The 13,544-nt window shown below is 41.4% G+C and overlaps 1 protein-coding gene across 4 annotated transcripts in view; it reads left to right on the forward strand.

Annotated features, from left to right (window-relative positions):
- Nucleotides 1-13,394, forward strand: part of ERCC4 (ERCC excision repair 4, endonuclease catalytic subunit) — a 75,934-nt gene extending 62,540 nt beyond the window's left edge. For all 4 annotated transcript variants that reach the window (XM_077448967.1, XM_077448964.1, XM_077448966.1 and 1 more), the window contains 4 exons: nt 4,112-4,700; nt 6,905-6,997; nt 9,101-9,213; nt 10,292-13,394. In XM_077448967.1, coding sequence (XP_077305093.1) covers nt 4,112-4,700; nt 6,905-6,997; nt 9,101-9,213; nt 10,292-11,022 — 1,526 coding nt within the window. In that variant the 3' untranslated portion in view covers nt 11,023-13,394. The remainder of the gene's footprint in view (nt 1-4,111; nt 4,701-6,904; nt 6,998-9,100; nt 9,214-10,291) is intronic.
- The last annotated feature ends 150 nt before the right edge of the window (nt 13,395-13,544 follow it).

Below are 13,544 nucleotides of genomic sequence, written 5' to 3' on the forward strand. Positions count from 1 at the left end.
GAGCATGTTTTTTCTTAAATAAACTTTCTCTGTACACAACATCTGGCACCAAAACCTGTTTATACAACGTAGTCTTAGCTGGAACTTGCCAATTTTCAGACGTACAAGATCAGATTCCCAGCTTCATCTGGCATGCTTTCACGTGCAGCATTGTGTTATTTATTTAAATATCTGTAATCAAGCTCAATCCCATTAAAACAAATTGAGATGCAAACATATTTTATATAATTACAGTAAAAAGAGCCATTTAGTATTTGTTCGGCCTCACAGTTCTGCATATCTTACGAAGTATATACTTATAACTACAAAGCATTTTATAGTTTTATTGCATTATTCAATTTAAAGCGGAGGTCCACCCTAAAGTGGACCTCCGCTCATCGGATCCCTCCCCCCCTCCGGCACCACAATTGACACCTTTCAGGGGGGAGGGGGTTGCAGATACCTGTACAGTACAGGTATTCTGCACCCACTTCCGGGATAGCTGCGGAAAGGGGCGTAGATTACGCCCCTTTCCGCAAGTGCCCGCCCCTTTCCGCAAGTGCCCCGCTGCCTGCTGGGAAACACACAGATCCCAGAGGCAGCGGGGACCGTCCTTATTGTGCAGCGCGATTCCCATACCCAAGATGGCGGCGGCAGCACCTTACAGACGATCTAGAGATCGGCTTCGGGTGCCGACATCGCGGGCGCGCTGGACAGGTAAGTGTCACTATTTTAAAAGTCAGCAGCTGCAGTATTTGTAGCTGCTGGCTTTAAAAAAAAAAAAAAAAAAACGCGGAGTCCCGGTGGACTCCCGCTTTAAAACTTGCCATCAGAGACATTAATATCCACCTGAGTTCCAGATTTTTTTTTTTTACACCCTTCATGATCAGGCCATTTTGTTATTCAGCACTGCGCTACTTTAAGTCATGCAACGCTGTACACGACAAATAGATCTTTCTTTTGGTGGTATTTGATCACTACTGTTTTTTTTTTTTATTATATACAGTACATTTTGAAAAAAACAGTATCCAGTAAAAAAAAAATTTAAAAAATCTCTTTGATAAAAATTTTTTTAAATCTCAATAAGTGTGTATCGAGTGGTTAATTAGTAAGGTTGAATAAAGACACCAGTCCATCTAGTTCAACCTGAGTGAGTGTGGGTGCATGTCTACAATTGTCCCTATCCCTGTACGTTGTGTCTTATTAAAGAGGAAGTAACCTCTGTGTTTTTCAGGTCATATATGTAACATTTAAAATAATTGCCCTGTCTAATATCTGCAAAAACGCTTGTTACTTACTGTATTTAGAAGTTTTAAGTAAAATCTTCTTCCGAGATTAGGCTGCACCATCTAATTTGATGGTACTGATTTCTGAGTACCCAATGGACTTCATTTCCGCCCTTCCTTAATTCCCCTTGCTGAAATCTCGCACATGCGCGAGCATTTGTTACCGAGCCTCATTCTCGGTCGACGTTCCTATGGCAAGGAAGCTGGGAAACAGCCCAGTCTTGTGTGTCTTCAAAGCGGTGCCGCACAGAGCGGGACTCTCAGACACAGCATTATGCTGGAGGGGGAGCGCCACTCAGAGTGTGCCATAAATTGAAGGACGGACAGCGCATGCACCGGGGACATAAACAAACATTACAAGACGAAATATAAGAAAAAAAAAACAAGTAAGGAAACTTTTACATATAGTGATCAGTAGCTTTGTTAAGAAGGATTATACCATTACAACCACTTTAAGATGCTCACCTATTATATTATTTAAGGTACCCATATAGTGCCATCAATTTACGCAGCACTCCCACATACATCACACACTCACATCGGTCCCTACCCTCAAGGAGCCCACAATCCAAGGTTCCCAACTCACATTCATATAATAGGGGCAATTTTGGACTGAAGCCAATTAACCTACCAGCATGTCTTTTGGCGTGTATGGTTATAACGTCTACAAACTATGGTGTGTGTATATATACTGGAATAATTTTTTTTTTTTTTTTTTTTTTTATACTAGTAATTGCAGTCATCACTGACTTATAGTGAGACTGTGATAGTACAGTGGGCAACCTGACTGTCATGGTTATGCAGTAATCTTTCTCTGTCAGCTTACCTTTCCTCATGTGTCCAGACTAAGAGGCCAGCCACTCTCACCTGGCTGTTTTTTTATAACCTCTCCTCTAAGCATGGCTCCACCACAGGCCCTATCAGGGAACCCTATATTACCCTGTGCACTGCAAGCCAGCAGTGCTGATCAACCATTGTGTATTCATTGTGCATTTGGATTCCTGTTTCCTGCTTGCCGTGTGCTCTTCATTTGTCTGTTGCCGACCTTAGCGTGTTCTCGACTATTCCTGTCTGCTCGTGACCCTGACCTTTTGGTGTGTCCCCGACTATCACCATTTGCCTGTGACCCTGAAACTTTGCATGTACTCTTGTTGTTCCTGTCTGCTATTCACCTTGACCTCTGCCTTGTCCCTTTACTATCCTTGTTGTTCCAGCCTGCTGCTTCCTTCTCCTGTAGTCTACGATGAGCGTGAGCTGTGAGACCCTAGGGGCTGCGACCTGGAGCCAGACTGCAGCGCAGTCCATCCTCACCACTAGAGGCTCTGCTGAACACCTGCTAACTCTTAGACTCTGCACCATGGGGAAACTATGCTCTAGCTCCCACTGGGTCTGTTTTAGTGATCCAGTAGACCTGCTTCCTGAACCTCCCTGGGTACTATCCGCAGAAGTCAGTCCTAGGGCCCACTACCTTAGCGGTGCACATCCAACTCCTACGGAGTGCATCTGTCACCTGGTCTCAGGTGACCCGACACTGACACTTTTTGGGAACTGACTGACACATAACCAGTGACACAAATACAGTCCTCAGTGCTAATAATAAACACTGTCACTGTACAAATGACAATGGCTGGGAAGGGGTTAACATTTTTAGGGGCAATCAAAGGATTAACGGTGTGCCTAACAATGTTTACTGTGTGTACTCTGTGCTCTTTTTACTAAGTAATGTGCCAATTTACTCCCTGCTTAGCAGGGAGAAAAAAAGTCTTGTCTCTGCTCATAGGGAGCCCTGTGTTGTTTACCTACACAGGGCTCTCTTCTGTCATTCGCTGAGCTGATCAGCAGGTTTCAGCCATAAATCATTGATCATCCTGATCTTCTTGTGCTGTAGCAAAGAACAGAACAGCTAGGTAAGTACCAAATCGTATACATGTACATGATTTGTCACGGTGGGGCCGTCCTGCCACCGTATAATTGCAGTGGGTGAATCCTGAAGTGGACAAATTATATTCCCAAGGGTAGCCAAGTACATGCCTGGCTCACCCACAAAAAAATCGATGCAAATCAGGTATAGAGGCACGCACAAATCCTGCAGCAGAGGTAGATAAAACACTGTTAAAACAATGTTACTTTGATTTATGTATATATTAATAGTAGCTTCTGCCTTCTGCCTCTCAGGTGAGGGCATTCGGGTGGCTCCGCTGCTGCCTGATCGCTCTCTCACACCCCCGGTACTGGTGCTCCCCTCCCCGCTTGCCCATGGACGGGCCGGGAGCTCCATGGCGGGTTCCAGAGGGGAAGGAGAAGAGGACACATGTCTGCTCTCCTCCCCTTCTTCTTGTGACCCGGAAAGCAATGTCTCCGATGTAACTTCCAGGTCAAGCTCTCGGTGTCCCTGGCTCGCTTTGCTAACAAAGGATGTTTTGCAATGCGATCTGCATGTAAAACATTCAGTGGAGTACAGGGGAAGCATGCAGGACCCTGCATATCTCAATAAAGAGAACCTGTCACGCACAAATCATCACATCACATAGGGGACTTTTTTCTAGACCTTTGCGGTAATAACGTGTGACAAAAATGCACTACCACTATTTCGTTCTCTAAGGTGCCTGCTTTCAGAAAATGATATAATATTTGTGGGTTTTGTGTAATCTTCAGGACTAAAATGATTTTTTAAACACGTGCAAAAAACTATTATGTGAGATTTTATGAAAACTGGGGAGTCACTAAAATGAGTTTAGCAGTTAAATTGAACATTCTCCCATTTTGTTACAGCATGAGTTTGCATATACAATGTAGAGATGTTTTACATTTCCAGAGATTTAATGATGTTTGTGTTTACTTGTCAGGCCGCGTATTGATATGTGCCAGTGATGATCGGACATGTGCTCAGTTGAGGGAGTACATTACCGTGGGGGCAGAGCCTCTTTTAATGAGGCTGTACAACAAAGCCTTCGGGAAGGATGAAAAGGCAGTAGAAGTATGGCTGAAAAACAGAAAAGCAGTCAAGAAAAAGGAATTGGCTACAGGTGGGAAGAACATGCAAAGTAAGAAAGTGAAAGATGGCACAAGTAAACAGAAGAGAAACTGCAAAAAAACTGAATTAACTTTAACACAAATGATAGGAAAAGCGGATGATGATGGCATGGCAAAAGAACAGGAAGAAGGCTTATTCAAAGAGGAAAGCATTAGCATGGAAAGTAGCCTAGAAGAGCCAAAATATGAAGATCTCCAGTTGAATTTACCTTCAGACTCTTATTATGGCATCTTAAAGGAACCCCTGACTGTCATCCATCCTTTACAAGGCTGCAATGACCCCTATGCGCTGATGAGGTTATTGCATGAAATCGAGCCAAGATATGTCGTCCTATATGATGCAGAGCTCAGCTTTGTTCGTCAGCTTGAAATTTACAGAGCTAGCAAGCAGAAAACATTAAGGTACTTCAAATCCCTGTATGTATATTATAAACATAAATACATGGTTACAGGACATTTTTGTAAAATTAGTACAGATACTCGCCCTCTCCTCACCCAGGCTGCGTTTGTTGCCCTCCACCATTCTTTCCCTTAGAAAATACTGTGGTACTTAACCTGAAAAAATATATCTGATGCTAGGTCCACCACATATCAGGTGTGATGTGAGTAGTACATTGTTACTGTACGTATCTGTGATGTGTACATAGTGTACATTTATGTAATGCTGCTGGGTGAAAGCAGACAGTCGCTGACAGGCACCCAGCAAAGTCCACTAACTTGAGGTGTACTATGTATATAAGGACACACCTTATGGATGCGGCATGATGCACGCTAGTCTGATAACAGTATAGCCGCACTACCTGCTTACCATAGTTAAATAAACCTATATCTGCTCTTACTGGGCTAAAATAAGACTTATCTTTGTAGTCAGTGGAAGCTGCCTCCAATACTATAGGCTAGAATCTCCCCTGTGCTTCCCAGGCAGGTTGCAGGAATGAAGTAAGAGTCTGTGACGCCTATGGTAGCTTCACAAGAAAGGAGAAAATGTAGCAATGCAAGATCTTATCCCCTTGTCGCCATTTTAGCCAAAGACCTCCCTTATTAAGCCCTGGCAACCTACAGATTTTTTAAGGAGCAGGACCTCAGGAAGCTCCATTCTTGCTTAGCATGCACAGGCTGACTCATAGCAGAACAATACACTTTCCTCTACACGAGTGCATGTAAGGAAAAGAGCACAGCAGCTCACTGGCTGTACTAGGATTGTTGGTTTGAATCCCAAACACGGCACTACCTGCCTGGAGTTTGCATGTTCTCCCTGTGCCTGCATTGGTTTCCTCTGGGTCCTCTGGTTTCCTCCCACACTCTAAAGATTTGCTGGTAGGTTAATTGGCTCCTGTCTAAATTGGCCCTAGTATGTGTATGACTTAGAGCTAGGGACAATAGATTGTAAGCTCTTAAAAGTCAGGGGCGGATGTGAATGCATGACATATATATGTAAATTGCAGTGTAAATTAAAATATAAGTACCTTTTAATAGGTAAAAGAGGGCATGGCCAAGGAGGGGTGGCCCATTTGATGAAGCTGTCTTGTTTGGTTAGTGTTAGCAGTAAAGGTCTGAAGATGGCTGGCACTGCAGGAGCAGGGAGCAGATCTGCAGCAGTGTTTCCGGTGTGCAAAATCGTGGCGCTGTCCCACAAGATCCAGGACACTTGGCAAGAATGCTTTTCTAGTGACCGAAAAATACTCCAGGGTTAGCTCTTTGACAGCTTTTCTTATAGACACTAGTACCAGGAGTAGTTAAGCAACTGATAGGGCTGCCTAGTAGCTCTTACTGAATAGGAAGGAAGTGCATAGGACCAATGCATTTTGGGACAAAAAATGTCCTACATTACTAAAGCTGGTCGTTGTCCAGTCCTTTCAATCATCCAGTATGCTGATCAAAAAACAAAATTTAATTAATTCCCCCAGGCACACAAGTGAGGATGATAGGGGAATCCACCCCACTGCGCTATTGTAGTCTGACTGAGATACTCCTCCACTGTTGGAATACAACAGATCATCGCTGCAGGCGATTGGCTGCAGCACTGCTCAAAAGAAGATTTTTCAACAAGTCCATTTGTGAGAAGTCAATCATTAGAATAGAATCGGCAATAGATAGATCAATATTCAGCCAGTCGCCTCTGCACTGGCCAAATTTCAATCAATCTGTTGACAGATTAATTGTTATTTGCTGGGTAGAAGCAAAATACACTGAATTGTGATGTGATGGGCTTATTTGAAGTAGCAAATAGTTACATAGTTAGTAAGGTTGAATAAAGACACCAGTGTCCACAATGGTCCCTATCCCTGTACATTGCACACTCACATTGGTCCCTACCCTCAAGGAGCCCACAATCCAAGGTCCCTATTCATATACCAGGGCCAATTTTGGACAGAAGCCAATTAACCTACCTGCATGTCTTTGGAGTGTGGGAGGAAACCGGAGTATCCGGAGGAAACACACGCAGGCACAGGGAGAACATGCAAACTCCAGGCAGGTAGTATCGTGGTTGGGATTCAAACCAGCGATCCTTTTTACTTCTAGGTGAGAGTGCTAACCACTACACCACTGTGTAATAATTTCTTTTTTTTTTTTTCTCTATTTACAAATATTCTTGAACATTTTAGGGTTTATTTTCTCATCTATGGAGGCTCTACAGAAGAACAAAGGTATCTCACTTCCCTCAGGAAGGAAAAAGAAGCATTTGAGCATCTTATCAGGTAAAACATACTTCTCTACAAAACGTTTCAAATAATGAAGAGGCTCAAAATTATAGCTTGGAGAGAAGCAAAATCCATTATACATTGTTTACCGACTGAGCCAGGGTAGATTTACACAGGATATGAATTTTTTGGGCATTACTTGACAAATCATTTGAGCCTCATGATTAGGTATAGAGATAAGGGGCTGATACATTTTTTACATTTATTAACAGAATTCTTGTTCAGGGTATGTGACAGAGAGAGGTAAATTGTATATTTAGCAGTGGCAAACCCCCCCCCCCCCCCAATATGCTGATGATGATAGGTGTATCTTAAAGGATCAGGCCAGCTTTGCCTACACTTCTTTTGGTAGGTGATAGAGAAGTTTGCTGGTGAAATATCTGCATTTAGATTTTTGAGACTGCTCCATTGCTGTACACTACTTATGAGGGGTTCCCACTGTTTATTTTTTTTATATTACTCCTATACTATGGAGACTGCAACTGATGAAGTTGGAACATGCAAATATATGTGGCAACACCTAAAACCATAACAGGATTTGGAATTTGGCTCAGTGATAGAGTATCCAAGACATGGATAGACTAAAATGGTAATTTTAGGTGTACAGACTTGATAAACAAAAGGACTTAAAAATAGGTACTACAATGATACTTTTAAGTTTTTTTCCGGAGTTCTGCTACCCACCTAATTATAAAACATTGAATGATTTTGGTAATTGTATAAACTTCCCATTTGTGGAAATTTAGACACTGGCGCTAAAATACAATTGGATTTGGAGCAGCTACACATGTGGCACAGAGTCTAAATTGTAAAGAGTACAGAATTCCCGAAATTGAGGGGATCTTTTTTGGGTAGAGTTATTGTGGAAGAAGAGAAGCAAAAGTACACTAAATCAGGTTACAGTGAGAGCAAAGTAGGTACACAATCTTATTTTATCAAAAGAGCCCAGTGGCCTCTGTTTATGGTAACTTATATATGCTTGATATACACTAAGCAAATTTTTAACTGGGCTGGGAAGAGAATCGGTTCTTTTCTTTTCTTTTTCTTTTCTTTGTCCATCTGAGCGAAAAAAACAAAACCTAACCATAGATGGCCAGCTTTAATGGAGGGTAAGAGACCTTCTCATTAAGTTCAATATACACTTTTTATCATTAAAGTACATTGTCTGTAAGAACCTTTTTACGATTTTATGTTGAGATGTCCACAAAATTGTTAGCCAAGTTTGTGTGTTTGTATATATATATTATTGAGCTGTGGGTGGCCCTCAGGGGTACCACTTACCTCAACAAAGGTCGATTCAAAAATTGACTGAGCTGGGTGGATAATGATCAGCTAAAATATAACTGCATCCTATGAGGTACAGTAATTGTTTGGGTCATCAGCTACAGGTGCTAAGGCTGCTGAATACAATAGCCAGCAGGTGAGAATTTTCCATCCATGCCATTTGCCGATTGATTTATCTCATTCCGCTCCAGCCATCCACACATGTATGGCTTGCCTTAAAGTAGAATACCCTTTTAACACTAACTATGCTTACAATTTACACTGCCCCCTCTGGCCACCTTTCCTGCATATTCTGTGTAAAAAAAAAAGATGCGTGTACTTACCTATTTGCTATGATCCGGTCATGTGACTCGCAGCTTCGTCTCCCCTGTGTCAGTGATCTGCTGCTGCAGGGGAGAGGAGGGAGTGTTGACAATGGCTTGGGCATGGGAGACTGGGTCATGTCACAGCTCTTGGAATTCCAAGATGTTGTTGAGAGCTGCATCCTCTCCCCTGCAGCTGCCGCTCACTGACACAGGGGATCACGTGACTGGACTACAGTGGACTAAAAATAGATAAGTGTACACAACTTTTTTTTTTTTTTTTTTTAAACACAGGTTAAGCAGGGTAGGTAACAGGTGAGGGGAAGAGGAAATTTTAAAGAGTAGTTAGAGTTAGGCTGGAATTCCACTTTAAGGCATCAGTGTTTTTATTGTGCACAGCTATCTATCTGTTCTAAGCAGGTTGTGATCTAAAATAGCTTAGAACCAAATAATATAGACTTTTGGTACCTACACTTGATTCAGATATTAAATTCACTATCACGGTCGCTTGCAGAGAAAAGGCCAGCATGGTCATCCCAGAAGAAAGGGAAGGACGCGATGACACAAACCTGGATCTGCAGAGAGATGTGACTTCAGCCTCAGCTGCTTCTGACACACGCAAAGCTGGTCAGTTCAGTTAATTTCCTTCCATGCTATTTATTACAGTGTGTAAACTGTGCCTATACCTCTCACGTTTTCAAGAGTAAATAGATTTTTAGTCATTAACACAATTTTATTTATTATATATATTTATTGAAGTCTAATACCTGTACATAAGTATAAAAGAGCATGTATGTTCACATTTACAGTAATCATGTAAAAGAATCTATGCAAATATGTTTCAAAATAAGAACTGGAACAGTGACAGTGGGCTCCAATCACAAAGCGGTATCTTATCGCATCCGGGTATGCAGGAATATACCACAAATTTTTCCAATCACTTTAAAAACGCTACCAAAATACCTACTTGAAATAAAATCACGGTGCTACTCTGCAAACCAACAGTTTGTGCAAATATGTGATCTCGAAAACTACATAAATAAAAAACGGCTTTGTTGCCGTTTATATACTGACATGCGTTCCCGTATCCAACAAAAACTTAAATACAAAAAGTAAACGCATCACCACTAAAATAATTACTTGTGTACAATATGGGTATCAATAGTAGTAGTTGTAAAAATATAAAATTGGTCACCCTGATCTTAATGTGAGAGTAGGATTACACCATAGGTCCCAAATGTTATTGAATTTTAGGGGACAATTCCGATTGCTATATACAACTTTTTCATAATTAAGAATTTTAATGTGCATAGAGGCCAAACATTAATTACTAGGAAAGGGGTACTATATTTACCTTTAACATTAGGGAATGGACTGTGTTTATCTATCACTATATTCCTGTGAATTGCTCTTTTATAGGAGTGGAAGTAAATATTCCTGACAGTCGAGAGAATAGAGTATACAGAATAACCGTTAGCAAACAATCTGCAGTTCATTTACTAGGAAATGAGCCCTTTTAATCTGCATCTGCCATGGGATGTTTAGTAACATCATATGCAGCTACTCTCTGGAAAAGGACTTCTAAATAATATTTGATGTGGTGAACTAAACTAAACAACAGAGTAATTTTAGGACATTGCCTGATTTACAAGCATTTCCCACAAATTCTTCTCTAACAGTGGTCCTTTTTTGGCTCTTTGTTTAGGTGGCCAGCAGAAAACATTGCAGCAAAACATCATTGTTGACATGCGGGAATTTCGGAGTGAACTACCATCTCTTATCCACAGACGCGGCATTGATATAGAACCTGTCACATTGGAAGTGGGGGATTACATTCTCACCCCAGATATATGTGTAGAGAGAAAAAGTGTGAGTGATCTTATTGGATCTCTCAATAACGGACGTCTCTATACGCAGTGTGTTTCCATGTGTCGTTACTACAAGCGGCCTATTCTTTTAATTGAATTTGACCCTAATAAGCCATTTTCTCTCACATCAAGAAGTTCAATCCACCAGGAGATTTCCGTGAATGACATCACATCAAAACTCACCCTCCTCACACTCCACTTTCCAAGACTGCGCATACTTTGGTGCCCTTCACCGTATGCCACCGCAGAACTCTTTGAGGAGTTGAAGCAGAACCGAGCACAGCCTGATGCTGCAACTGCAATGGGTATAACCGCAGACTCTGAAACTATCCCAGAATCCGAGAAGTACAATCCAGGCCCTCAGGACTTCCTTCTGAAAATGCCAGGGGTCAATGCCAAGAACTGCAGAGCTATAATGAATAATGTAAAGAATATAGCTGAACTGACAACACTGTCTTTAGAGAAACTGACTGAAATTCTCGGCAACTCAAACACCGCAAAACAGCTTCATGACTTCATTCACGCATCCTACACAGAAGCTGTTTCTCACGGGAAAGCTAAACGTTAATATGTAATAGCTTATTTATATATTTAAGTATTTAAGAAATATTTGAAATTTACATTTTTGTGTGAAATTTCAATTTTTTTTAAGAACTAGATGAATTTTTCAGGCCTATGTGCAAAAAGAACTCAAAACAAAGAAAACCTTATCTAGTCGATGTAATTGCCAGTTTTTTCCTTCTGTCTGTGCGCCCTAGGTTATTTGCTAAACCTAATGGCCATAGATGAGTCATTTTTGTTTGTTTAGCCAGTAGGCTGAACGCCCCCCCCCCAAAAAAAAATCTCCATTCACACAAGTCAGGTGAATTAAGAACACCCCCCTGCTGAGATGCTGAGACATTGAATTCTGACAGTGGAACTTTCAGCTGTCGGAATACACTGATCAGCAGCTGCAGCTGACTTTTTTCAAACAGGGGCTGCCATTCATGGATCGAAAGTTGTCCGGTTCCTCATGAATCAGCCAAATTTTAGTCCATCTGTGGCCAACTTAAAGGGTGATGCTTCTGTGTCTTAGCCCTTGTACACACGATCGGAGATTCCGACGGAATGTGTCCGATCGGAGCATTTTGTTGGATATTCCGACTGTGTGTGGTCTGCATCGGACTGTTTCCGTCAGAATATCCATTGGACCAAATTTTCCAACTTGCCGGAAATATTTTCCGACAAAATGCTCCGATCGGACATACTCCGATCATGTGTAGAGAATTCCGATCGGACAAAGTGCCACGCATGCTCAGCACAAATTCCTACATCAAAGCTATTGGCTACTACCCTGAACGTAGTCCCATCGTAACGAAATTACGTCATCACGTTCTGAAAGATCGGATTTTCCAACAACTTTGTCCGACCGTGTGTATGCAACAGTTTCGAACAAGATCCGACGGACAAAATCCGACGGATTTGGTTGTCGGCATCTCCGACCGTGTGTACAAGGGCTTAAAGTGGGCATTTCCTTTATCCACGTAGGGCAAAGGAGAAAGGGCACTTAACCCCCATCCTTCCCCAGCAGCAAAGTACTCTACTTTCCTTGTGTGTCTCTCCAATTCAACCTCCGGGACTGAGATTACATATCTAGTACTTCTGGGTATATTTAAGCACATGAAAGCCAGAGGCACCTCATAATTGGTCTAGTGACAGGGAAGCAGTCCATAGCCCTGTGTAAGCTCAACAAGTCTGGTGCTTATACAGCACTTTTTGAGGAGTCCTAGTGGCCAAATGGAACTGCATTATCCAATTCTGTTATCTTTCTTGTCTTTTATTTTAGGACACACATGGGAATTTAAGCAAGTCTGATTTAAAATGTTAGCTATAGAGGTTAATGAGGGTGGAGGCTAGTGCAACATAAAAAAATATTGTGCTACTGCAACATATTTAAAATGCTTAGTTGCTCTGTAGCAGCCAACGTGTACTATTCAGTGCCTTTACTTACCAAATCCACTGCAGAACTTCTTTCAGAATTGTCATGGATATGTCATCATAGAAAGACTGACCTGTGTTGTCTTGACCTTGTCTTGATGTAGGAAATTGCTATCAGATTCTGGAGGTTCTTAATGCAGTTTTGTTATGTACTGATAGCTTATGGTGCTTTTTCTTGCAAACTGCTTAGCTGCTCTTTATTAACCTTGGAGGGTCTCTTTCTGCAGCTGTTTAAAAAGCAGTTCACAAACTTCAATTCTCAAACATAGAACTGAAGCAGCACTAATCCATATCAATCTTCTGAAAGACTTGAGGCAACTGCCATACATATCAACTGTAAAAAATGATAGAACAGATTATGTATTCTTGGTCCCAACCGTCTAAAACATGTTATATGTTCTGACTGCAGGGCTGGATAAAAGTGCACCTGAGGGCTGTATGTCACGCTTTGATTTTAAAACCCCCTTTCTGTGTGATGTTTGTTAGTATGAGCACTAAATCTAGAAAGATGTTGAGGGAGAAAAGCGCATTGCTCATAGCCATCATTCAGATTCTCATTGCTACATTTCTTGTACTGGTTAGAAAATGCAATTAAGCATCTTTTTGGAGGTTAAGGGCATCATAGCTGCTTTTCTTTCTTTCCCTGTTTATAAATCAGCCCCATTGTACTGATAATTGGCTTTGTGCCACTATAAGGAAAATGTGATATTCCTTTCCTACAAAAAAAACAAAAAACACTTGGCATAATTAATGTTCATGTCCTGAGTTTAATCCAACACATGTCTATATTCATTGGTATAATCACAGAATAAAATAAACATCCATGAATTGTCCAAGATACAGAATGGAGACCCTTATATACCCTCACAGACCAAGGGCAAAAACAATGAACAATTATCTAGGGTAGCTATACTTAAAATAATAGGATTATAAAAGGACTTGCTGAATCCTTTACATAAAAATTACATACCGTATATACTCGAGTATAGGCCGACCCGAATATAAGCCGAGGCCCCCAATTTACCCCCAAAAAACTGGAAAACTTATTGACTCGTGTATAAGCCGAGGGTGAGACATGGCTGTCCATCCCTGTGTGTCCATCCATCCCTGTGT

The sequence above is a fragment of the Lithobates pipiens genome, unplaced genomic scaffold (assembly GCF_037356315.1).
Source record: "Lithobates pipiens isolate NorthernLeopardFrog02 unplaced genomic scaffold, aLitPip1_a1.2 Scaffold_22, whole genome shotgun sequence".
Taxonomy (NCBI): domain Eukaryota; kingdom Metazoa; phylum Chordata; class Amphibia; order Anura; family Ranidae; genus Lithobates; species Lithobates pipiens.